This window comes from Perna viridis, chromosome 11 (assembly GCF_037379345.1).
Source record: "Perna viridis isolate PV_CMFRI_1.1 ecotype Kerala chromosome 11, ASM3737934v1, whole genome shotgun sequence".
NCBI lineage: Eukaryota > Metazoa > Mollusca > Bivalvia > Mytilida > Mytilidae > Perna > Perna viridis.
This window is the reverse complement of record NC_142455.1, coordinates 23,333,358-23,361,079: the sequence shown is the minus strand read 5'-3', so window position 1 is coordinate 23,361,079 and position 27,722 is coordinate 23,333,358. Positions and strand designations below refer to the sequence as shown.

General features: G+C 32.6%; 4 protein-coding genes across 5 annotated transcripts in view; 1 reads left to right on the top strand and 3 right to left on the bottom strand.

Annotated features, from left to right (window-relative positions):
• LOC148603422 (protein white-like) overlaps positions 1 to 27,722 on the top strand; it is a 61,966-nt gene that overhangs the window by 10,358 nt on the left and 23,886 nt on the right. For both annotated transcript variants that reach the window (XM_088551892.1, XM_088551893.1), the window contains 5 exons: positions 3,121 to 3,219; positions 4,464 to 4,630; positions 6,213 to 6,284; positions 10,237 to 10,339; positions 10,572 to 10,676. In XM_088551892.1, coding sequence (XP_088408018.1) covers positions 3,121 to 3,219; positions 4,464 to 4,630; positions 6,213 to 6,284; positions 10,237 to 10,339; positions 10,572 to 10,676 — 546 coding nt within the window. The remainder of the gene's footprint in view (positions 1 to 3,120; positions 3,220 to 4,463; positions 4,631 to 6,212; positions 6,285 to 10,236; positions 10,340 to 10,571; positions 10,677 to 27,722) is intronic.
• On the bottom strand, positions 11,729 to 15,199 carry LOC148603425 (uncharacterized). Its single transcript, XM_088551894.1, has one exon. It carries the CDS (start codon positions 13,977 to 13,979, stop codon positions 12,777 to 12,779), a length of 1,203 nt encoding a protein of 400 aa, XP_088408020.1. The 5' UTR covers positions 13,980 to 15,199; the 3' UTR covers positions 11,729 to 12,776.
• Positions 15,348 to 17,273, bottom strand: LOC148603424 (uncharacterized). Its single transcript, XM_088551896.1, has one exon. The coding sequence runs from the start codon at positions 16,986 to 16,988 to the stop codon at positions 15,825 to 15,827; it is 1,164 nt and encodes a 387-aa protein (XP_088408022.1). The 5' UTR covers positions 16,989 to 17,273; the 3' UTR covers positions 15,348 to 15,824.
• Positions 22,567 to 27,719, bottom strand: LOC148603423 (uncharacterized). Its single transcript, XM_088551897.1, has one exon. The coding sequence runs from the start codon at positions 27,016 to 27,018 to the stop codon at positions 25,861 to 25,863; it is 1,158 nt and encodes a 385-aa protein (XP_088408023.1). The 5' UTR covers positions 27,019 to 27,719; the 3' UTR covers positions 22,567 to 25,860.

Genomic DNA, 27,722 nt, shown 5'->3' with positions numbered 1-27,722 from the left:
ATTTCTGAAGCCTTCCACTCTCCCTGGAAAATTTTGCTGTTCAAAACACCCCCATAACCTATTTTTGAAGCATCCGTTGTTATGGTTATTGACATTGACTGAGATTATAAAGATCGGACTTTCAGTGTGTTCACTGAATTTCTCCACCAAGTCAGATGTGATAATAGATGTGGAGTAACAGGAATTTTCATTTTCAAATTTTGAGACATAGGTTTTCAAAAATGCCAAAAGATGTAATTGAATTGGTCTCATAAAAAGACGAGCATTGGGAATTAATTCTATGCATGAAGCCATTATCCCCAACAAATGAATAAATTCCAATGCTGTTGCAGTCTTTCCTTTTGACAAGGTTTGCATTGCTAAATTCAATTTTGCTATCCTTTCTTGTGTTGGATAAAGTAAACCCTTCTTTAGATAGAAAAATCCTCCCAAATATATCAACCCCTGACTTGGTGACAGATTGGACTTTTCTTTGTTCACAATGAACCCTATTTCGGTCAGGAGATTGAGACATTGGTTTCGATCTAATATCAGATGCAATCTCTTTTGTATTACTAATAACCAATCTTCTAGATATACTACTAGGTGTATGTTTCTTGCTCTCAGATAAGCTGCAACTACTGATACAACTTTTTTGAAAACTGGGAGCAGACGTTGGGCCAAAACACAGAGCTTTGAATTGATAAGCTCTGCCTTGAATTGAAAACCTCAAATATTTCTGATGTTTTGGAAATATTGGAATATGAAGATACGCATCACTGAGATCTAGACTTACTGCCCAATCTCCTGGCGTTACTATGTTCAACACTTTGCTGGTAGTATCCATTTTGAAGTCTTTTTTATAAGATACCTGTTGAAGGGTCTCAGATTTATCACTGGTCTCAATTTGCTATTTTTCTTTGGGACCAGAAAAAATGTACTATAAAAACCTGAAAGCATTTGATCTTCTCGAACTAGCTTTTTTACATCTTTTTCTATCAAAGAATTTACTTCTTGAAGTAAATATTTAAATTTTTTGGAGAAACAGAAGTTCTATTCCTTGCCAATTGGGTTTCTGTATGAATTCTAGTTTGTAACCCTGTTCTACAATTGATAAAACCCATTGGTCTGTTGTTATTTTTTGCCAATTTTGGAGGAAAAATCTGAGATGTCCCCCTACAGGTACCTCTGCCTGCCTCCGATATAAAATTACCTGTTTCAAGTCAACTAGATTTCTTTTTGGGAATTCGAAAAGAATTTCCCCAAGATCCTGTACTGCTAAAGCCACCACTTTTGCCATCTTGTCCTTCATGTCATCTTTTGGAAACGCTGAAGACTTAGAAAAGTTCTTTCCTGACGTCGTATTTCGACGTGAAATACTGGAATGAGAACCACCTCCTTGATTCCCTGAATATTCAGGATTTTTATTTAACCAACCTTCACGGCTATCATATTCTAACTTACATTTGTTAGAATTGTCAGAAACCACTGAAGTAGAAGAAAATTCCGGAAGCCAATCTTGTAATTGATACATTTTTCTAAAGTCTCTTCTAAAGCTTTACCAAACACACCCTCTCTTGTGAGAGGTAAATATAAAACCTTAAACTGAATATCTGTAAGGTTTTTATTGATACCTGCATCAGCTACAGAACATTTCCTTCTAACCATGTAATGGAACGCTCCTGCATGACCCATTTGATTAATTGCCTTCATTGAAATTGAAAATAAGTCTTTAACTACCTGACAACATTCTTCACCATCATTGTCAGATTCTAATTTATTCAACAATGTCCCTAAAGCCTGCTGTAAATAAAGAATTGTAATAAGACCCATTCTGCTGGCTACTTGACCAGAAAAAGAAAGTTTCTCAATTTGTTTCAAAGGATCAGAAAACAACTGCTTTCCATAAGAGCAGCTTTTCATTCCTTTTGGATGTAAATGTCTTATCATAAGTTCTAATATATTGTCAAGTCCTGGAACTTGTAACTCTGATAAAGACTTGTCATGTACAGGAAAATTTTGTCTATATTCCTCTCTGAAAGAAGTTAAATATCTAGGATTATCAATCCTCTGTGATCTAGCTAACATCTTAATTTGTGAATCTTCAAGAATTAAGCCAACAGATGAATCACCATTATCAGTGGGAATTTCATCCTTGAAAATCTTTGATAGTCTATCATTGCCACCTTTAACATTATTGTCATTAGGTAATAATTGGTGAAATCTATCAGACTTGTTACTAGAATTAACAAATTGCTTAGGACTCTTTGTGCTCACGAAATCATTTGTACCACTGTCATTGTCTGATATCAAACCCAGTACATTGGCTCTCTCCCAATTGTCAGAGTGCAAAGACAGAATAGAGTGTTCATTAGTATCTCTAACTCTAGGGCTGCCCAAATCTTCCTCTAATGGTAAATAGGTGCATATTCCCTACTTGAAACATTTTCCCTGACTTTATTCTCCCGCGTGGCTAAACCACCAGTTTGAGAAATAGAAGTTTTTGTACGACTAGAAGCTTAACCTACTTTCAACAGGTCAAAAAGGTCAAAACGATTATCATACTTTGTTTCTAATGCATTAATACGTGTCTCTAATTCTGTTGTATTCAAAGAGTATTTCTTATTTTTCTTTTGACTATCAGACGTCGACAAAGTTCTTGACATTGTAGCCTCTGGTCTGTTGCTAGAATCGCTATCTTGAAAAGTTTCCATCTCTGAAAGACATTCAGAAAGTTCGGCCATACTTAATGGCAGTAAAATAAAGATGTAAGTATCGGGACTTGTACGGAGAAAATCACAAAGTCCCACATGAAAAACATGAACTGTATTGTTTCCCGCTGAAGAATAAACTGATGCATGTGTGCACGCAGATGATCTAGGTCCTGAAGGTGTTTAGTTTAGGTAATCTGTGTGTTTGCAAGTAATGGACTGACTCAAGGGCAATAATCAATATTGTATTAGTGACAAGTAAGTATTAATAATTGAAATAAAATTGGTATCCACGAATTTAAGTACTTTCACAGTATTGCTCAGTCATTTTTCTTTAATTACTAGTGATAGTAATAAAAATCATTGAACATATAGTAAATAGTACACGTTCAAGTGGATAATATTGTTACTATATACATTTCTGTTTCAGCTAGGGTTGATGAAATGTGCCAACACCATGATAGGTACACCAGGAAGGATGAAGGGAATTTCTGGTGGTGAGATGAAAAGACTTTCATTTGCTTCGGAGGTATGATAGCTTAGGCCACTATAAAAAAAAATCCTTCATTCTCATCCAACATTTTTCTAAAGAAGGGACAAGCAGGTAAATTTTATTTTTCAAATTTTTTTTATCAATTTAAGTGAAAAATGCTGTCAATCTGAAAGAAATTGACCTAAATTGGGAAAAATATCAAAACAAAATTTTTCAGGGAGAGTGAAAAAAAAATTGGGCTGGGAGGGGATGAGAATCTATGATATTTTTTATTGTGGTCTTAGTATTTCATTTGATGTAGTATGTACATGTATTCTGAAGTTTCTTCATAATATTTATCAAAAAATGGTGTGTTGTATCTGACTGCCATAGATTATTACACTTTAGTATCTTTTTAATTTCATCTTATTTTTTTCACTCGGCCAGGGTGCCAACATTTTTTTTTAAGTGAAGTCCTATTTATTTCTAATGTTAGAGAAGCATTTAGTAGTAGTAGGTGAGATATTTTTGGTTATACTTAGAGCTGGATTATTATTGTTATTGCCAGGAACCCTGTTTGCTTTTGTCAATAGAATGCTAATATTTTGTAATGCTTGTATCATATGACTTTCATATTGATTGCATAATATTTAACTACATGAACTTTATACATTTCATCCAAGATAAAATTAAGATGATCCTCATAGAAATGAATTCCTGTACATGTTGTTCTAAAAGTGCTTGGACAATAGAGTTGGATAGAACCTGCCAATCTCAACATTTTAACTATTGATTATTGTTCTTGATCTGATTTACTGGATCACTTTATCTATTATGCAAAAAAAGAGCTTTGAACTGAAAGCTGAGTCTCCAAGATATCCATGTTTACTGTCCCAGCATGGTAACATGGTACAACATGTGGTGATGCAGGGTGTCTGTATCTCCATACAACCCATACTGTATGAACTCTCAGATAAAATGTAAAATTATTTGTTTCTATGGCTACTAGTCTGTGTTAAAATTTGAATGCTGTTAACTTTAATTTGTGTGAAATCTTTTCCCTTTGTATTAGAAGCACTCTCACACCTTGGTTTTTATTGGCAAAGTATAGTAGATACATCTTGATGATATTTTAAATGAGTTCTAATTTGAGAACCATACTGTCTTTGAGTTATTTCCCTTTGAACCAGGAAAAAATCTTTTTCTCTGCTTCAAACAGGATGCATTCCCTGATTATTTCTAGTCAAACTGAATATCTGAGATGGTTGACATTGAGCATTATTTTATTGTTCTAATTTCAGATCCTGACAAATCCACCACTCCTATTCTGTGATGAACCAACTTCAGGACTTGATTCCTACATGGCCATGAACATTGTTGACATGTTAAAGAATCTTGTCGCAAAGGGTCACACTATTATGTGTACTATACACCAGCCCTCATCAGAAGTTTATGATATGTTTGACCAGTAAGTTTTAGAAATCTTGTGTCCATGGGTTATGCTATTTTGTGTACTATGCACCAGCCCTCATCAGAAGTTTATGATATGTTTGACAAGTAAGTTTTAGAAGTCTTGTTTGCATGGGTCACACTATTTTGTGTACTATGCACCAGCCCTCATCAGAGGTTCATGATGTGTTTGACCAGTAAGTTTTAGAAATATTGTGTCCATGGATCACACTATTTTGTGTACTATGCACCAGCCCTCATCAGAAGTTTATGATATGTTTGACCAGTAAGTTTTAGAAATCTTGTGTCCTTGGGTCACACTATTTTGTGAACTATACACCAACCCTCATCAGAAGTATGTGATATGTTTGACAAGTAAGTTTTAGAAATCTTGTGTCCATGGGTCATGCTATTTTGTGTACTATAATGATTAGAAGTTTATGATATTTTTAATTCACTGTGTCATTGCAGTGGGTGTTTCTAGTAAGCAGAGGATGCTTTCCCTATCAGTGCACCTGGTCAATGCTCCCAGTTACGTTTTCTTTTTACATGTTATTTTGGCTATTTGTTGTTCATTGTTGTCCCCTCAGTTACTCTTTGACAAATAATTGTTAGAAATGATGTCCATGGTGTTGTGCTGACTGTACAATCCACCGTCTTTTTCTATTACCACAATGGAATATTTACTACATGTATCTGTTGTAATACCCCTACTCTTGAGTTGTAGGGTACAAAATGAAAGGGATGTCTGTCCTTCTGTCCTTTTTCTTTCCTTCCTTTATGCAGAAGGCTACCAAGTTCTTGCCTGTTACTTCTCCAATGCTACTGAATGGATTTAATGAAACTTTCAGGGAATCATTTTTTATTACATTTTCCCATTGAGCACCTCCTATTTTAGATTTTGATCTAACTCAATTTGGAGGTCAAAAGGTGAATGTTATCAAATAGGGAGTGGTGGGTATCAAATAGGGAGTTGTGGGTATCAAATAGGGAGTGGTGGGTATCAAAATTAATAGTGAGCATTACTAATAGTATAATTAATTGGAAAGAGTGAATAACCAAAATATGATCATAAGTGCCGAAGAACGCCTAGTTTAACGAGTCGTACGAGTTAAATCACAATGCATTCTTGGCACGAGTGATCATATTTTGGTTATTCACAACAACCAATTGATTATCCTATTTATTATATAGATTTCCTCCATTATTCATTGTTATTTGCAACATAAATTAAAAAATTTGTGAATGGCAGATTGATATTCATGTTGTGACGTTTTGGCGGGAGAAAGCATGAGAGTGAAATTACCGAATTTATTTCACAGAGTGAATTATCGATAAAAATTACACTGGGAACATTCGGTAAATCACTGCTATCTATATAATAAATATCCATATACATGTATATCCTATTACACGTAGTACTTTAGTTTAAAAAAATCACCAAGAGATGAAGTTTAATGTGTCCTGCTATTTTAAAAAGTGTTGAAAGAAAATCAAAATTGATAATTTTGCTCTGGACAATCAAATTGAAGGCAATGTGGCCTTCTTCTTCTACTGGTATCTGGATAATTTTTTTTTATTAATTTTGTTGTTTTTTTAAGATTGCTATTGTTAGCAGAAGGAAGGACTGCTTTTATGGGACCAGCAAAAGATGCTTTAACGTTCTTTAAAGAGTAAGTCTTATCATTTTAATTATGTTTGATTTTTATTCTGTATTTAGTACATTGTTTAAGAAAGATAAAACATAATAAGTATACACAACACCACCATTTGAAACCTATAGACAGTCATGCTATTGCTTTCACTACCACTTGCTAGAGCAAGAGAGTGACTATCTCTGGGCTTCTAACAATGACATAAGACATTAAGGCCAAATGTAGAGCAGGAAGTTTATTACTTTCGTTCCATCTAGAATGAAAGTAAAATTATTCATTTGTATACCATTAATAAAATTTAGCTTTGTCAGTTTAGATGAGATCACACAAGAACAATTGTTTAAAACGTACTGTGAAAGTACTTTTATTCATAGGTACATGTAATAATTTTCGTAGTTCAGGAGAAAATATCAGTTCTTAGATTCTTGAGTTCCTGAATTTGACAACTCTTCCATACAAACGACTGGAAAATTTACTTTTCGTTTGGAACCAAATTTTGTGGTTTACCCTACCCATGAAACCACGAAAATTGGTACCCCACAAACAATAGTACCTTCACAGTATTGATTTAGTATTAAGAGAGGTAGTAAGTTGCATTATAAAGATCGGGAAAAAATATTTATCCTATAGCAGACTACAAATGATTTATAGAGTTAATACAGAGTTTTAAACTTGGTCTCTCTACCAAAGACGGTGATTGTGATTTACAGTCTATGTACTGGATTCCTAAACTTCACAAGAATCCATACAAACAACGTTTCATAGCTGGATCTGCAAAATGTACCACCAAACCTCTTTCAATACTTTTAACTTCTATACTCACAACTGTCAAAGAGGGTCTACAGTCCTACCACAATACTTGTTACTCCCATAGTGGTATTAATTCAATGTGAATCCTGAAAAATTCGAAAGATCTTTTGGAGACAATCAGTTCAAGACTATTATCTGAATATAATAGCATTAAAACCTATGATTTTTCAACACTGTATACTTCTATTCCCCATACTCAGTTAAAATCCTGACTTAAAAACATTATACATCATTGTTTTTCCAAAAAAGATGGTACACCTAGATACAAATATATAGTTCTTGGTAGAGGTTCCTCATACTTTGTAAGAAATAATTCCAAATCATCTTCCAAATATACAGAGGAAGATGTTTACAAAATGCTGGAATTTTTAATTGACAACATATTTGTCCAGTGTGGTGGACGTGTTTTTCAACAAACGGTCGGCATTCCAATGGGAACAAATTGTGCTCGTTTACTTGCTGACCTATTCCTTCACTCTTATGAGGCTGACTTTATAGCTGATCTGATCAGTAAGAAAGAATATCGTTTGGCTAGATCCTTCAATCTCAGTTTCCGCTATATAGATGACGTATTATCTTTAAACAATCCTAATTTCGGGATTTGATACATCGCATCTACCCAAAAGAACTTGAGATAAAAGATACTACAGACACTGTGAAGTCAGCCTCATATCTTGACCTACACTTAGAAATCGATGGTAAAGGAAAACTATTGACCAAACTTTACGATAAACGTGATGACTTTTCAGTCAGAATTGACAACTTTCCTTTCATCTGTGGCAACATCCCTTCGGCTCCTGCGTATGGAGTGTTCACATCACAACTCATACATTATGCCAGAGCTTGCCAAAACCGTCAACTTTTTGTATCGCGCTAGAACTCTAACAAATACCCTTCTGGGACAGGGTTATGTTGCTACAAGATTGAAGTCATCACTACAGAAGTTTTATGGTTGTCATCATGAACTCGTGGATCGTTATGGTGTATCCATCTGCACCATGAAAACTGATTTATTCAACGGATCATAGTTTTCCTTTCCTCGTTTGTCTACCCCGGGCTTGAGCAACTCGGCGGGTGTTTCTAGAAAAGCAGAGGATGCTTACCCTACCGGTGCACCTGGTCCATGCTCCCAGTTTTTAGTGGAGTCCGAGTTGCTCATTTACTTTTGTTACTTTGTATGTATGATTTTAGTTACTTTATGTTCTTTGTTGTGTATATCTGTTTTCCATGTCTGGTCTTTGTCCCTGGATTACATTCTTTTGATTACCACTATAACCTTGGTTCCCTTGATTGCTCTTTAAACAAATGTTGTGCATGACTGGATTAGGGACTAGTCTTGGTATGAATCAGGCAGAAGGTGAAACAAGGTCATGTGGAAATATAAATCATTAGACAGTATTATTTCACTGTTTGATCTTTAAAGCCAAGATATGAAGGATAAGCACAGTTGCTTATTTCAATGTGATCAACTTAGAATAGATAATGCACTATTTGTAACTCTTTTCAAAGAGTAATCAAGGGAACCAAGATTCTAAAGAAAATCAAAAGAATGTGATTCAGGAACAAAGACCAGACATGGAAAACAGACAAATACAACAAAGAGCATAATTAACCAAAATAATACATTCAAAGTAGCAAAAGTAAACAAGCAACTCGGACTCCACTAAAAACTGGGGTCATACATATTCATTGTGCTCCACAGATGTAGAGTTCTGATGACTTTTATTTCTAGTACACTAGACCATTATGAGTGAAAATTATTACCATATGTAAAGATGGTAGGTTGTGTTTTAGACTTCTTGAATTTTTGCCTGATTCTTAGAAGGACTTATTATGTATTTAATCATGTCACATCAGATTCCATATAAAATATGCCATAATTATTCTATTTATCCTTTTGACATTCTTCTTTTTCATTTTTTGCCATTTAATGTTATACAGGAGTAGGTTCGGTAAGGCCCTATATTGGCCCCATGTTTCAACGTTTTTTTTTAATGTTATAAATTTATGTACAGTATGGGTAACTATTGTTAATATCAATTGTTACTCTATGAAAGGTGTGCAGTCTCTTTACTTTGACAGTAGTTGTGCTCAGATGTTATCTATGGGTACCTATACGTATGATTTTTGTAAGTCTTATTCTAGTTTCACTTTCCTGACTGGAATTTTCGATGTAGAGCATATTGAAGTTGGGAGACCAACCTGCATTTTATTGTTTACTCCGGAATCTAGAAACATTCTTTATTACAATAATCTTCTATTATTGTTTTCTTTAACACTTTTATCGTGTAGAAAATCATATTTGTCATTTTTGTTGGTCTTTTTACCTAGAAAGGTGGTTTACTTTAAATTCTGAACTCAACGCTCTCTGTAAATGTATGTTTCCATGCATTTGAATGATAGATTAGGGCCCATTCTTGTGAAACCACAGAGTCACATGACATGACTTACAAATCCTATCATTTTCAAAAAGTCAATGAGAGAATCTGTGGTTTGCAAATACCTACAAATCAATTGTTATTACATTTATCTTTCTACACACATACACATTGGCAATATTTATCAGTAGGCACCCATCAGTGAATTCAAAATATAACTTGTTTTCATTTCTATATTTTGTTTTCTATAAAGGTAATGATAAGGTAGAAATGATACACATGTTATCTAACTATCAGTCTTTTGTTTGTTTTATCCACACTATAGACATCTACTGGTAACATTTTGTGACATCTGAACATAATTTACTATGCAATTATCATTATTTTCCTATATAATCATTTTAATGGTGAAGATTGAATAATTTGAGTTACCTCTCTTAGCATAATTATATTTGGATAACTAACTTCTGGGTTTTTCCTTTCAAATGGGATGCTTCCCTTGGTATTAGAGCACCACCTGTAATGTTTAAGTAGGCCAATATTGGATGAAGAATGAAATTGTGGAAGTTGGTAAATGGATGGATCAATATAACACCTCTTCCTTATTGGCTCTGCAACACACCTTTGGTATTTATAATGGCCTTGAATGGCTGTAATGGCCCTGTGTTGGCCCAGGGCAATTGCAGTCATCTATGTCCACTATTAACTCCCCTGGAATGTTGCAGGGCCAATATAAAAAAAAATCATACAATAATACTTTATTAATATACCTGATTTTGTAGGCAAGGTTACCCATGCCCAGTAAACTACAATCCTGCAGATTATTTTATCATGACATTAGCTATATTGCCTGACCAGCAGCGTGAATGCAAGAGAAAAGTTGAGGTACGAAATAAAAATTTACCAACCTAGAATTCTGAAAAGTCTTAATTAATTAATTAATTATATTAAATATAATTCTCCTCTATCCTATAGTATTATCACGATTCCTATGTAACATTTTCTGAATTGGCTAGTTATCGGACTGAGATGCTGCAAATTATTTAAGTTGAGATTCTTGGGTATCAGGTGTGGACATTAGATCACAGATTTCTAGTTATATCTAGTTTCTTTCCAGAAAGTCTGTGATGCCTTTTCCAAGAGTGAACATGCTAGTGAGATTGCCAAGGAAACAGATGTAGCCTGTAATTATGCAAATCCTGTCACCACAGCTCATAACTTGGTAAGTACATTTGTGTTGGCACTATACCAAACATTTCACAGTTTAGTAGGGTTCTTGTCTCTTTGACACGTTCCCTGTTTCCACTTTTTCCTCTAAAAGAGAATTGTTGAAGACGTTTTAAGCCTGTCGGGCCATGTAAGCTATTGCAATCTTCATTAATCCTTGTTGTCGTCTGTTGTCCTCATCCATTATCATCTTCATTGTTAACAATTTTTATCTCACTTGTCTGTCCACATATCTTTGAAACACAACTTCTCCTTAGCCCATACCTGTTAACTCTCCCACATTAAGGGAGAGACTCCAACAAAATCAATGAAAAATGATTAATCTCCCACATAAAAATGTCAGATATTGGGAGGTTTTTGCTTAAAATCACTATAAATATCTTTAAATAAAAAATACTGAATTTTTACACACAAAAATTTGCTTTTATGTAAAACTATCCTAGAAAAGACAATCTTAAAGGGGGAAAATCTCACACATGGATGGTTGTTAAGGTTAACAGGTATATAAACCACTCCAGGGATTTTGAGGACAATTGGGCAATATGTGTAGATGTGCATGAAAGAATGTTATTATACTCGGAGGACTGTAATGGAGGTTAAAACTCCATTTGAAGTTGGGACACAGGATATTCTTTGTGCATTTGCTCTCAGTATTTCTTGTTTGTCCTGTAGTAACACTGTAGTGTTATTGTTAGTAAGTAAAATTTACAGTTGTTCACTTTCCTTTTTGTTTTCGTGATATTTCCAATTACTCTGTACCTTAATTCACTGATCTAATTTGGAAAAACCCCACATTGATGCCAATTTTTTACCACAGCAAAAAATTCATGATATGGGGCTGTTATCATTAACATCAGTATCATTGTCTGTACACAATTGGTTATTGTGCAATAGCATAAATATATGGTAGGTCTTTAAAAAAATTTATAACAGAACTACAGAAGAAAAATTGGTAAAAATTTTAAGGGTATGGCCCCAACCGTTTCAGAATTAGGGGCCATAAGGGGGCCAAAAACAAGTGTTTTATTGAATTTAACTATATATACATTTAGTAAATGCATACAGATGTCATTATTAGTGGTTTTTGAATGACATTTGTTTAAATGACATACAAATTTCAAAAACTTTGGTAGATTATACAATTGGAAAACACAACAATGGTAAATATTTGTCTTTAAATAATAAATTAATACCCAGAAATTATTCTACTAATACTTAGTACATGTTATTACTTCAATGGCATAATACTTCATAAATTTCTCTTAAATATTTTGGGAAATGGTCTCAAAACATTTTTTTGGGGAAAAAAAATTATTTTGAAATCAATGGGAAAATGGTTAAGTCAATTCTTTAGCATGAGACTAGGTTGACCTGAATAAACTAATGGTGTCAAATTTTCTTCTTAGGTTCCACTGTATAGATAGGTCACTGTAGATAACTTTATGACAATTTGTGGAAATAAAGCTATATCGAGACATTTAAACAAGCAGATCTAACAATTTGTTCCTGTATTAAGTATATATTTTTCAAAATCTTACATTATTACATTATAGATCCATGAAAAAATGATAGATATTGTTTTCTATTTTGTCATGAAAATCTGTAGCCATGGTAACATAATAAAAATATATATATCATTTTTCATGACAAATTTTGGGTGCCTTCCCAAAATTAATTTAAAAAAAAACAGGTTCTCTGAAATATCAGGCATTTTAAAACTGCCGGAAAAAGTAAGTGGGCATGGTATTATTGTGAAAAAAAAACAAATAAAAAGTGTACCTTTTTCTGCTCATTTGTTCATAATTTTAATTCTTCATGCGAAATTTGCATTTTCTTTAAAAACAGCCAGTTGGTGCAGGGAAGACCTGAATATTTACGGATATCTTAAAGCATGCATTTTACACCTCTTTATTTTCACAAGTATTGCATCTGTTTATGTACCAATGTTCTACTACCCTTAATCAATATTTCCAGTAGGTCAGTTTTGTGTATGATACAGTGCTCAATCCCGTCTGTATAGTGTGACCTAAGATTTCCAATATAAATCTACTGTAACAAATGCTGGACAATAATATAGAATTTAACTGAGATTATTTTAATCTGAAGACTTACATGCCAAAAGATAAAAAAATTGTCTTTTAAATTTTGAATCGAACATGGCATAAAGGATTGGATTAGCTATGTTGTTGATAATGTAAGATCTGTTCAAAAACTTCAGAAAAGAAAACAAATGGGGCTTATCATACAGAGAAATCCAGAAATACTCATTGATAGTCTCAATCATCATAAGGGTCAACCTTGGTGTATAAGTTACAATACATATAACAGAAATTGCAATGAAGATGTAGGTGTACTTGTGTTTCTGATTAAATTTCTCTTTTTTGTATCTTATTCGGTTTAACTCTGTGTCCAAAACTTTTGTCTTCTTTAAGCTCGTTCCTGACAGAGAATTTGATTGTTTACGGTCTTGCTGGTTATCACTGTTTTGAGAATTTATTGAGGAACTTGAATCATGATAATTTTCCTTGATAACTTCAAGAGGGTAGTTGATGGGTTTAGCCATTTGAAAATGATGGTACAGTTTAAGACCAACTTTAACATATAGTACTGTCATTACTGAGGCAATACCAGTGACAACTAACGCTTCAAATATCGTAAAAGTAATTGAAACGTGGAATTCTGTTCCATGGTGGTATTCATGTTTTATTCTTTCACATTTATTGAGGGTTATGTTCATGAAGGTGTATTCTGACACTCCTGATGTTGCAACAAGTGGACTTGATATAGCAAAAGAAACCAAGTAAATTCCAACAAGTATTTTAACTTTCTTCTCCATAAACTTGACATGGCCATAAATTTGACAAATCCTGAAATACCGATGAACTGCAATAAACACTAAAATCATTGCTGCCCCACAAGAAGTGGCAGTCATGGAATACCACATAGCTTTACACAAAAAATCATTTCCAAAATTTAAACTATGGTAATGTATATAAATTCCACATAAACCACTAACAACACAGGCCAAAATATCAGCTGCTGCCAGGCAAGGAATGAAAAACTTACTGTCTGTTGTTCCTCTCATTTTATTCAAATAAATATGAATGACTACACCATTTCCTAGTATACCAATCACAATATAAAAAACTAGGATGGCAATATTTGGAACTAAAGCTCCTGTAATTTCTGAGTTAAGATCACTGGCAGATATTGAGGAGAATTGTAAAATCCAATCTGTATATTTTTTTCCAGTCATAATGAATGAAAACTCCTTTGGTTTATAGCTTTCTACGAACATTAATGACTTTTTCAAGTTTTATTTTCCTATGTCTACTCCTCATCAATTAAATGAAGATTTAATGGAAATCAGATCTCATTTTCTCAATATATGTAAATATAATTAATTACAATGATAATATTATCAGTATAATATGTCATATATCATTTCCTACAATTTGTCGTTTACACCAGTAATATCTCGGAAATTAAATATGATTAAGGCCAATTTTCAGTTTTTTATCTTGCACATGTCAGTAGCATAGACTGCATGTGCTTTTTTTTCACTGTAGATTGCATGTAGTTTCCTTTTTTAACACTGTGAATAAATTTAATGTCCAGTAAATAGATTCTGTGCAATTTTTTTTTTTTTTTTGGAACAAAGCATCTCTAACTCTTATGTTAAGTAACTTATTTACAATTTCTCTCAAAGGGTTTCAGTGAAAATTAAATTAAATTAAACATCAACATTTGAAAAAGGCTCAATATTTGAATCAATGATTTCATGGATTCAAACCTTACCTCTGGAAAAATCTTTTATTAAGTAGATATTAAGATAAAGTTATAGTATAGTGAATAGAAAATCAGTTCAGAACACCCTTGTGAAAACTCTAGAATTATCCTCGAGGAATGTAGAACTCAGACATGGAGTATGAGCCCACATCTCCTATGAAGATTCCAAGTAAATTATTGTATTCAAAAATATTTATACAGCACTTTTGTTAAAGTATTTTTAATATGATAATTTGCCTTTATTATTACATTATTATTTTTTTGAATTACCTGGTAAGTGCCATATTTTTTTTCATTTGTTGTCATGGCAAAAATTGTTCTTTTATAGATAACATATGTAGTTGAATTGGCAAATGTGAATTCTCATTTACCTTTACTCTGTTGATTGATTTTAAGTGTAAGTTTTTGTAAGTCATGCAAAAAGGGAAAAATCAGACACATGCATGTTGAAAACCAGCCAATCTGATAATATAATTTCACTCAAAGATGCTTTTTTTTTTATTTGAAAAGGCCATTATTTGATCTCTGCATCACATGTTTCCTCGGAATTTTTTCTATAGCATGTTAGAAAAATGAGGTTTTTGACAGAGTTATTTGCCCTTGAAATGCTCATGTCCAATGCAAATCAATGAAATTATAACTCAATTTACCAAAGTGATATTTTTTTTGGATTCTGATGGTGTAAATAGTCACATTAAATTTGCAAAATGGTGCTCATTTTCATACCATGTTTCACCCACCGCCTGATTTTTACAGAGACTGACACTTTAAAAGGATGAAAGAATTTATCATAGCATCAAAAAGTCATGATCAATACAGTTAGCCTGAATGAAATACATTTTGTAATGGTTTTAAATGTTCTCTTTATACTGTAGTGTTTTTGGGGTTTTTTTTAGTTTTTTTTTTTTTTTTTTTTTTTTTTTTTTTTTTTTTTTTTTGCAAATGAAACATTTTTCTATACTGTTGTAAAATTGGATGATTTTATTTTATTTTCGCTTGCATAATGTAATTGGGGAATACATTGCACAAAGAAGAATAAGTTCTATTATTGGTATAATGATTTACATGTTTTTATATTTGTGGCCTGGCATCGATTTCACAAAAAGTTGTAAGTGTAAAGTTCATTGTAAGTAATGACTTCACAACTTAAAATAGCATTGTGACGTCATACTTTACAATCAATTTCACACTTACAACTTTTTGTGAAATTGACGCCTGGTGTCTACAAAAATATACCTGAATATAACCAAAATAATACTATGGTAAAAATAACCACTAATAAGGTCTGATTATTATTTAAATTTGCTGAAATTGATGCTGGACAATAATGAAAAAAATTCAATAAAGATCATTATTAATCTGGAGTTTTACATGCTAAAAAATAAAGCAACTGTCTTCTAAATTTTGAATCAAACATTGCATAAAGGAATGGATTAGCTATGTTGTTGACAATGTAAGATCTGTTCAAAAACTTCAAAAAAGAGTATAAATGGGGCTTATCATACTGAGAAATCCAGAAATACTCATTGATAGTCTCAATTATCATAAGGGTCATCCTTGGTGTATAAGTTACAATACATATCACAGAAATTGCAATGAAAACATATGTGTACTTGTGTTTCCTGTTAAATTTCTCTTTTTTGTGTCTTAAACGTTTCGACTCTGTGTCAAAAACTTTGGTCTTTTTGCTCTCTGACGATGAACCTTTCTTGTCATGATTGTTATCGCTAAGTTGTGAATCTATTGATGCGCTTGAATCACGATAGTTTTCTTTCATTATGTTAAGAGGATTGTTGACACTAATGGTTTGACTTGTCATTTGAAAATGATGGTACAGTTTAAGCCCAACTTTAACATATAGTACTGTCATTACTGAGGCAATACCAGTGACAACTAACGCTTCAAATATCGTAAAACCAATTGAAAAGTGAAATTCTGTTCCATGGTGGTATTCACGTTTTATTCTTTCACATTTATTGAGGGTTATGTTCATGAAGGTGTATTCTGAAACTCCTGATGTTGCAACAAGTGGACTTGATATAGCAAAAGAAACCAAATAGATTCCGACAAGAATTGTAACTTTCTTCTCCATAAGCTTGACATGACCGTAAATTTGACATATTTTGAAGTACCGATGAACTGCAATAAACACTAAAATCATTGCTGCGCCGCTTGTGGTGGCAGTCATGGAATACCACACAGTTCTACACATGTAATCATTTCCAAAATTTAAACTATGGTAATGTATATAAATTCCACATAAACCACTAACAACACAGGCCAAAATATCGGCTGCTGCCAGGCAAGGAATGAAAAACTTACTGTCTGTTGTTCCTCTCATTTTATTCAAATAAATATGAATGACTACACCATTTCCTAGTATACCAATCACAATATAGAAAACTAGGATGGCAATATTTGGAACTAAAGCTCCTGTAATTTCTGAGTTAAGATCACTGGCAGATATTGAAGAAAGTAGTGAAATCCATTCCAAGTCTGAAATATTTTTTCCTACCATTATGAAACTGTGAAGTGGAAGTCTTTTGATTTACAGTTCTTTGCAATCACTAATGCCTTGTTCAAAATGAAGATCTCTCTCCTATCTATGATTTTATCCTTTAAATGTAGGGTCATTGAATAACTCCATTTCTAAAAAATTATCACTTTTTATATTTTGAAACATATAAGGAATTACTATAATTACTAGATACTATTATCATTGCAACTAAGTTGTCAAATCATTTCCTAACTTTCTATCAATTGGTAATTTTCTCCTACATCATTTACACCCTTTATTACCTCGGAAATTTATAAATGAGTAAGGCCAATTGTTACTAATTTTGAGATTTTCTTTTAATTGTGTAGAGATCCACATGTACTTATCATGTTGCTTAATTAGATCACAACAAAGATTGAAGAAGAACTTTAGGGCCTGTCCATTAGGACACATATACCTGGCAAAACAAGACATTATTGGATATGATAGGTTGTATTGCATATCTACCACCTGTGTTATCTAATGGCAGCATGCTCACCTCAAGTAGGGAAGATCATGGGTTTGATCTCTGGCCATGTCTACCCTAAGACTTACATTATGAGAGTAGCTGTATTTCGACTTATCAAGAAGGTAGACCTAGAGTAAGTAACACAACTCTTACTAATCATTAGAACGTTTGTATTCAGCATTTTACATGAATCTCATTTAAGCATCAAAGTAACTCGGACTGATTTTATTCTGTTTCTAATGACACTAGAGGGTGAAAGTAGAAAGAAAAAAGTGCAAAAGGATTGTCATGTGATCAATTACCTACCTTTGAGTATCCTTGATGTAGCTCTGCATGGCACGAAAAATTCTACTATTATGCTCATCAGACAATAAGTCATTAACAAAGAGTATTGTTTGAATATCTGTATTTTCAGGTAATCTTGATAATAGAATGGCCCTTTCAATTTGACATCATTTACATTCTATGAAATAGTGAAGCGAATCTTCACAAGGCCATCTACATCTACAACAATCATCATTTGTAAAATTAGATCCACGTATTAGTATCTAGATCTGTGTCGTAAACGAGTATGTAATATGTTTAACTTCCGATTACTGACAGAATAGTATGTTGGCAGTTTAGGGAATTTGTTCCCTCCAATAAGTGATTTTTTTAAATTGTTGAATGTCTGCCACTGGCGCAAGTTTATATCAAGCTTGTTCGATAACTGTATAGTAGATGGGAAACATATAGTTCTAATCATGTAAATGGGACTGTCAAATTATTATTATTGTGGAGATTGTATACTCAATTAACATTCATATTTCTTACAGTACTTGAATGGGGAAAATGTCCCATTCTATGGTATACGGGGAGGGGGGGATTGGGAAATGAGGGGATGTGGGATGGGGATCTCATGTAGAAAATTAGGAGAAATTGTACATTATTTTTTATTGTTGATTGGAGAGATTCATATCGTTTCAGAACTTTAAAACTTTTCAAATATTAATCCTGGATGATCTACACTGGTGTTAACTGGCCATATTTGTCTATATTTGGTACTATATATGCAAATTTTCTAGTAACAATTGTCCTTTTTCCCTCATTTTTTTATGCTTTCAGACTTATAAAATATGCTGAGTGGAAATGACTAAGGGACAAGTATTCTTTGAAGCATTGAGAGCAGCTGTAAAATTCTAATTTATATTCAATTCAAATTTTACAAAATAGCAATAGAATCTTATAAGAGCCGTTAATCTGTTTCAGTCAAAATTGTTGTTAATTTTCCTCAAATTTAGACATTACTGTATATCTTCAAACAGTTTGTACTAAAAAAATAAAAAAAGTGAACAGAATAAGAGATCATATTGTAAGACAATTCTAAAAGTACAATGTACAGTATTAACAAGGATCACTTCAATAATTACAGAAATTCACAGTTGTAACATAATGATACCACTTAAGCATTTAAGTTTACATTATTATTGTACAGTTTATTAACTTTATCATTGTCCAAACAAAAAAACAACATCTGTAGTAATTCAAAACCATGAACCATTGGATGAGTTTGAATGAATTTATAATTGTTTTAGCCTTACATGTAAACGGTTATGTGTAATCACTCTTCCCACTCTGTGTAGCAATTTCCTTCCGATATATATAGCATGAAAACTTATAAAAAACTTTTAATGTGTTTATTTAATTGTGCACTCATTTACTTGTGCTTTTATTAAAGAATACAGCACTTTAACATACTCTGTGAATAACATTAAAATATTTTTTTTATCTTTTTCTTTCTGTTACAGTGCATATAATGATAATATTCAGGGATAGAGTTAGTCTTACTTTAGTTAAATGACAATTACCTGATGAAATAGGTTGTTAACTTGATACTTGAGAAGATTTAAACATGCTATATCTATTGAATTGTTTGAAGTCTAAATCTCTTTATCAATGGTACAACTACCTAAGGACTGTCATCTAATTAACTTACGACCAACTCTATCCTCTGAACATCATAATTGTATCTGCTGTGAATTTCTTCCATATTTTCTGCCTATAGGGATTACGGTATGTGAATACAAAATGTAAGCAACATATGGATGAAATGGATTTCCAATTACACAATTTTATTAAAACTTGAATTAATTAACTTTCAAAAAGTCAAATATATTTTGACCCTGACCTGTGGAAGATTGACTCAGCTGAATGAGTGAATAAGATATGATACATTTCTCTTCAAACTTTAGGCAACTTTAAGGCATCAACATCAAAACATAACTAGCCTGTTTCCTGTTCTTTGACCAATGAAAGCTTGATTACCTGTTCTTTGACCAATGAAAGCTTGATTACCTGTTCTTTGACCAATGTAAGCTTTATTACCTGTTCTTTGACCAATGAAAGCGTGATTACCTGGTTATGGAGAAAATGATGATTCAAGCTGTTCATATTTTTTTCTTTTTTTAATTTTTTTAATAAATGATATTGATTCTTTTATATAGACATACTTTTTGCATACATTTACTAGATTTTTTTAATAAATGTTCTATTCATTTTAGACAGCAATTTTATGTAATGCTAATTATTATTTTTTATTCCCTTGTTAATTTCATATAAAATATCATAGTACAACTAGTATATTTTCTAAAATTTTAATTTTCATTATGATTTCTATTATTTTAAGATTTGTTTATTGAAACATTTATCTTTCTACTCAATTTATTTTAATGAAACTTTACATATTATTTTACATATTTTATATTTATATATCTTGTACTTGTAAATTATTATTATTATTGTTTATACATAATCCTATATTAATATTATATATGGTGTGTATGTTTTATTTTGTGTAGATGTGTGTGTGTTTTTGTGCGTGTGTGTGTACGCCCGTGCATATTGTGTGATAGCGGTTAGTGGGTAAACGTGTGCATGTGTTCGTGAGTGTGTAATGTTAAGCGCTTTGTTTAATATTTAATTGTGTTAGATAAGCGCTATATAAAAACTTTGTAATAATAATAATAATAAAAATAATAAAAACACACACACACCCACATGCTAAAATAGATGACAGACAAAGGAGAAAAAGAAAGAATATATGAATACGAAGGTCCAATAAAAGCTAAATTTTGTTACTGTAACTGTTGAAGCAAAAAAAAAAGAACTCCCCCCTAAAGCTACCCCACTTTCTCCGACACAGGTGAAACATTTTTGTCAAGGTAGATATGTAGATATGAACTATGAACCGTGAACTAATGAATTAGAGGTCATAGTCAATACTCCTAGCTAGTGTCTGAACTAATGTCTTAGAGGTCATACTCAATACTCCTAGCTGGTGTCTGAACTTCTGACTTAGAGGTCATAGTCAATACTCCTAGCTATTGTCTGAACTAATGGCTTGGAGGTCATACTCAATAGTCCTAGCTGGTGTCTGAACTTTTGACTTAGAGGTCATAGTCAATACTCCTAGCTGTTGTCTGAACTAATGGTTTAGAGGTCATAGTCAATAGTCCTAGTTGGTGTCTGAACTAATGACTTAGAGGTAATACTCAATACTCCTAGTTGGTGTCTGAACTAATGACTTAGAGGTCATACTCAATATTCTAACTGGTGTCTGAACTTTTGACTTAGAGGTCATAGTCAATACTCTTAGTTGGTGTCTGAACTTTTGACTTAGAGGTCATAGTCAATACTCTTAGTTGGTGTCTGAACTTTTGACTTAGAGGTCATAGTCAATACTCTTAGTTGGTGTCTGAACAAATGGCTTGGAGGTCATACTCAATAGTCCTAGCTGTTGTCTGAACTAATGGTTTAGAGGTCATAGTCAATAGTCCTAGTTGGTGTCTGAACTAATGACTTAGAGGTAATACTCAATACTCCTAGTTGGTGTCTGAACTAATGACTTAGAGGTAGTACTCAATACTCCTAGTTGGTGTCTGAACTATTGACTTAGAGGTCATACTCAGTAGTCCTAGCTAGTGTCTGAGTTAATGACTTAGAAGCCTTAATCAATAGTCCTAGCTGATGTCTGAACTAATGACTTAGAAGTCTTAGTCAATAGTCCCAGGTAGTGTCTGAATTAATGACTTAGAGTTGCTTAGTCCAAGTTGCATATTGCTTTTGTTACTCTGTATACATTTGTATTTGTATATGATTTTAGTTACTTTGTGTTCTTTGTTGTGTATGTCTGTTTTCCATGTCTGGTCTTTGTCCCTGGATTACATTCATTTGATTACTGCTATAACCTTGGTTCCATTGATTACTCTTAAAGGTCATACTCAATAGTCCTAGCTGGTGTCTGAATTAATGACTTAGAGGTCATATGTAATAGTCCTACCTGATGTATGAACTTATGACTTTGATGTCATACTTAATAGTCCTAGGTAGTGTCTGAACTAACGAATTAGAGGTCATAGTCAGTAGTCCTAGCTGGTGCCTGAACAATGACTTATAAGTCCCTGGCTGTTGTCTATTCACTTGTAACCAATTAATGATCAACCATGCATTCAGTCATTTGTACCAGATGATCTGATTTATGCAATAATTACAGTTTTTGAGTTATGAGGGGTCAATGAGGACACTAATGACCCTTAAATATTGTCTTCCTTATTTTTGGTCCAATTTCTTAAAAAAAGAATGTTATTGGATTCTTCATAAAAATCACTGCCAGCATTTTTCAATCAGTTTTCTAATGTCTTATTTATTTTCAATTATAAGGGGTCAAAGTGGCCACACCTCAAACTATCAACATTTTTATTTTGGGTCTTGTTTTGAAACTTTTTGATAGAATTTAAATTTTGTGCAATGTACATATCGTGTCAAAACTATCTGTTGTGTCCATAATGAATTGTAAGTCCCTATGCTTAAGTGTGTCAAAAACTAATATTGTGTCCACACTATTCAGGATTTGACCACTGCAGTTGTATCATGCTGAGCTCTGCAAAGCTTTTTATTAAAAATGTCCTTGTGTTTGGTTTCACAATTCATACTAAAGGATATTATCAGAGGCCTCAGCTAAAAATACTTGAAAGTCATAAATAGATCTTTTCTTTTGGTTGATGTGATTGTGATCATATGAAGTTTGTTTTTCATGCTATTTATAGACTTTATTCTGATAACTGCTGTCAATACAATGGGATTACTTACATCATAGAATATTTTGTAATACTGTAGTAAACAATACATGCAAAGCAAACAAAATGTTCAAAGAAGTATAAAAGTTAACAAAAATTGTAAAGAAGGGATATAATAGTATTGAGTAGGGACAATTATCTTTGTTGTTGATAATTATTATTAAGATTACATAGTTTCTCATTGTGGATTTTATTGATTGGTTCATAATTGACAAATTTTTCCGACACAGTCATAATAGTTTCGCTTTTTTCCCATTGACCCTAAGGACGCTCTTCTATGGAAACACAAGTCACCTGATCGTAATTCTGTTTCCCAATTGGCCAAATACTGATAATTTAGTGGTGTTAAAACAAAACATATCGAAAATTTGAAATTGCGTTAAAAAAAATTGTATTGAAAATTTGAATTGCGTGCCATGTGTAATTTTCATGAAAGAAATGTAGAAACTTAGATGTCAAATTTTACTGTGTCTTTTTTTAAAGATAGTACTTGTTTTTCCATGTTACAATTAATAAGATATGTCTATCAATATATTCTTTCTTTTTATTGTCCACATATTTACATTGTATGATATAATGGTATTTATCTCCAATCACATTTTCATTATGTACAATTTGGATGAAGCACTTATTTTACTGACCATACTCCTCTCACATTTTTTTTCTAAAATTGTTCTCTTATGACCAATTGAAAAGTAGCAAATGAATACATTAAAACCACAAGACACCTGTGTTATTTCTGTTTCCTATTCACTTTGATAAGATTCAATTTGTTGTAAATTGCTCTATAATTTCAGCAAGCATCATTCTGATAAATTGTGATGATGCTAAAGAGGTTAGAAGCAATATCCACTGTTTATATAATCAAATAATACAGTGAAATTTGTATTAACCAAACCTCTTTTGGATGATTTGTTTGATTTGAACAAGGTTCAACCTGGGGTAAGGGGCATAACACTTGAAGTCAGTGATATGTTTGTATTATATTCAATTTCACCTAAGCCTTTCAAGCTTTCATTTAGAGCAGAATGAAATCAATCCAAGTTACTTTGATGCTTACATGAGATTGATATAAAGAGCCTGAATACAAAGGTTCCAATGATTTTAAAGAGTTGTGTCCCTTGCCCTAGGTCTACCTCCTTAAAGTGATATTGTGGGACTTTTAAAAAGTATTTTAGACAGGTTTTCAGATTTTTCTGGGTTCGGTTTAGACAGGTTTCGCAATATCCTTGACTCAGTTTTAACACTTTGATTAATATCTCAAATCTCGAAGAGACCAGTTGTTGATTAATTAATTTATATGCCTTTCTCATTTATTTACTTTCCTTCCTACATGTAACATCTTTTCCTGTTAAAATGTAGGTGTTAATTTACATGTACTTAAAATTGCCAGATCCTTTGTGTATCTCTATATTTATACATCAGACCATCCGTATTGTACATGTATCCATGTATGTAGGATACATACTGAATATATCATGCCAAAATTGGTATCATATGCCACATCATACCTTATATTACTCCAAGGGTCATCAGTCCGAGGGTTGATATATGTTGAAGGTTAACTTGATATTATTTTGTGTGTCATGTTCACTCTATCATATATTTTAGGAAAGTAGTAAATTACTTTTATTTGTGGGTACCCATTTTCCTGGTTTAGTGGAAAATTACCATGAAAACCTAAAAAAAACTTGACTACTTTCACAGTACTTCAAATGCGTTCAGAGAAGGGTTTCCATACAGCTTATGTTATGTAGGTTTAGGGGTGTGATTTTTACTCCAAAATCACGTGAGTGGCTTCGAGTATTGTAAGTATAAGAATGACAAAAGGGCTTCTGGCAGATAACTTCACAGATGGAAATGCTGTCTTCAAATTAATGCGTGATTCTCTTTTAAACTTTAAATATTTCACCGATATCCCAAATGAATGATATTTCAAACATTGTTAAGTGTTAATTTTCAGCTAAATATTGTCGAACTGGTAAATCGAGACGCCAAACTTTTTTTGCAGCTTGGCCGCGTAGTAATTTCAAAGAAGATAGTTAAAAGCTATCCTGGTTCCCGGGACTACTGAATATTTCGATCGGGAACCAGTCTAGTTAAAAGCCAATACAATTTAATTGGAGTTATCTCTCTTTGGGTGGTGTTGGATTTTAACTATGCCCCGTGGGTGGTATTATAATCAAATTTATTTTATCAAGAAGCATCACATTCAACATCATCAGCTTCCTTCTTTCAAGTTTAAGGTCTCAAGAACATATACAAATGCAATAATCTTATTTTCACGATATTTGTATAGTCTTTGTTTTGTTTTGCTGCAGGTTGCAAGGGAAATATACACATGATCTTGTATTTATTTTACTGTCCTTTAAATCCTCCCCTTCACTAGTAAGGAAGACCTCCCCCTTATTGAAATACTTTTGAGAGAGAGAGAAACCCATTGGTAGTTGGACAGAAAAAAAACTCAAATGCTGTTTTTCTGAAGCAGTCAGTATAGTTTCGCTTTTTACCCTTAGACCGTTAAGACGCTCTTCCATGGATACCCAAGTCACCTGATCAAAATTCTGTTTATCTGATTGGCCTAATACTGATAACTTAGTGGCGTTTGAAAAAACTGTATTGGAATTTGAAATTGCTTGCCATGTGATTGATTGATTGATTGTTGGGGTTTAACCCCGAGCAGCAATATTTCAGCTGTATTCTGGCGATGCGTGTCATGTGTCATTTCCTGATGAAATGTAGAAAATATTATGTAAAAAGGACATATTTTACTGCATCAGCTATCTTTTTTTAAAGATAATACTTGTTCTGTTCTATACCAACCTTGTCAAGATCAGTGAGTTATTTTTGGTTTTAAAATTCACCATGAGATTGCTACCAGTTGCATTTATTTTTCATTTTGACAAAAATTTAAGGTTTGAAAAGCAATCTTTAACAAATAACTGACTCCCAAATGCATGTGGCATTAATTAATATTATAATGAACTAAAGTATATAAAACGCACTAAAATAGTTTTAAAAGAAGGGTAAAAGCAAACTTAACAAGTGATAAAATCTAGGCAATAGTCAAACTACGGAATAGTCAAAATGGCAATATCAGGGTAAAAACCTGAAAGTTAGAAACCACCATAATGGTCCTGACTTAGTACAGGCATTTCCAATAGAAATGATAGGTTAAAATCAACAATTTCTTTTTTTCCAGTTTAGCAAAAATTAGGGAAGAGGGTTAATTAAATTTAAAATGAAAAAAAAAATGCTACCTGAAATGCACCTAGTGTCTGCACTTGATGAAAGAAATGAGTTGTGTTTGGAATGCTTCATCAAATACTGCATAAAGGAATGGGTTAGCAATGTTATTTACAATATAAAGTCTATTAAGAATTTTGAGTACAGTTAGAATTATCTTATTGTCATAGAAACCAAACCAAAAATCTTCATCCACAGTCTCAAGAATCATCAGAAGTAATCTTGGGGTATATGTTGCTATGCAAATTGCGGAAATAGCTATGAAAATGTAAGTATAGTTGTGTTTCTTGTGAAAGGACTTTTTCTTCTTAGTGATTCGTCTTTGGGTTTTATTGGAGGATTTTGTTGTGCTTTTGTCAGACATCATATTTGAAGTGCTGTCAATATCAAAACTAGTATCATTAGCTATGCCCTCTTTTGCTGACTCTTTTTTGCTTATTGTACATATATTTTCTTTTACTTTTGTTGATTTCTTCTTCAGCATGTGTTTAAAATGTTTGAACAACATGAAGCCAACTTTTGTGTACAACAGTGTCAGAGTTGAGGCTATGGTTGTTACAATGAGAGCTTCGATCACTGTGTAAGTCAAAACAATGTCGAATTGCCAGCCTCTCCGGAGATTTCTGTCGATTCTTTCACATATATAAATGGTTGAGTTTGTTTGGTTCATTGTTTCAATCTCAAGTGTTGTTACTCCAGATGTATATAGCAAAGGGCTTGAAATGATTACTGAGGAAATGTAAAGAAATAAAACTGTCAGTTCCTTCCTATTGGTCAGAACCCACTTACTTGTTGGTCGACAGATTTTCATGTAGCGATGGAATGCTATGTACACTAGAATTAGCGAGGCCCCACAAGCACTCCAAGTCATTGTAAACCATATTACCTTGCATGGCCATACATTGTTAAAATTAAAGTGAAAAATATGGAGGAGAACAGCAGAAACTCCATTCACAATACATGCAAAAATGTCTCCTATCGCTAGACATGGAATGAAAAACTTGTTGTCGTAAGTACTCCCCATTTTACGGAGGTACACTGTAATAACCACACTATTTCCCAGAATTCCAAAGATCAAGTAGGCACTTAGAATTATAACATTTGGTATGGATAGCTCCATAAATCTCTCGTTAATTTCTTCCAGTGTAGAATTTGTATATTCAGCACTTTTAAACAACTCCATAACTAGATCACTTTGATGATTATAATTCCTGTTCTACCTAACAATTGTTTAAATTTTCTCAAATTAATACAATGTATATTTCATTCATTTAAACAGTTATTCTTCCTCCAACAGGAAACTTCATTAGTTATTATATTGGCCAGTTTTGAAACTATTGGACTAATTCATTATTAATTTTTCCTGTATGAAAGTCAGTTAAGTAGCCATGTAATTTTCCTTATATGTGCATCCATAGTTTTTCACATTGTCCATTATTTTTACTTTCAATTTCTTAAAATCATGTTGTTTCAAGGACAACTTTCTTTCTGATAATCAATTACCGGTACTTTACTTGTATGTACATGTATTGTATTTTCCAAAAATCCACACATTCACAGTTTGACACATTAGATATTAAAAGATCTTTGATCACAAGAAAATTCTGCAGTGATTATTGTGAAATTAGAAATGTTGTCAAAAAACAATCTTTTTTTATATCATCTCCATCCTAAAAAAAATGCATTTGATTCAATTTTTTTCAAAATGTATTTTTGATTTTTTCAACTTAGTTGATCATATAAAATCCATGGAAATTTGAAACAGTACACTATCCATCTTTCACCAAACCATTTATACATGTATTTCTCTGGTATTTGTCAAAATCATATTGTTAGAAAACATTTCAATATATAAAGTCCAAGTATGCAACTGATTTTTGTTTTTAT

Coding starts and splice junctions, on each gene's coding strand:
- LOC148603423 (XM_088551897.1), bottom strand. CDS start 27,018: ATGGAGTTGTTTAAAAGTGCTGAATATACAAATTCTACACTGGAAGAA.
- LOC148603424 (XM_088551896.1), bottom strand. CDS start 16,988: ATGGTAGGAAAAAATATTTCAGACTTGGAATGGATTTCACTACTTTCT.
- LOC148603425 (XM_088551894.1), bottom strand. CDS start 13,979: ATGTTCGTAGAAAGCTATAAACCAAAGGAGTTTTCATTCATTATGACT.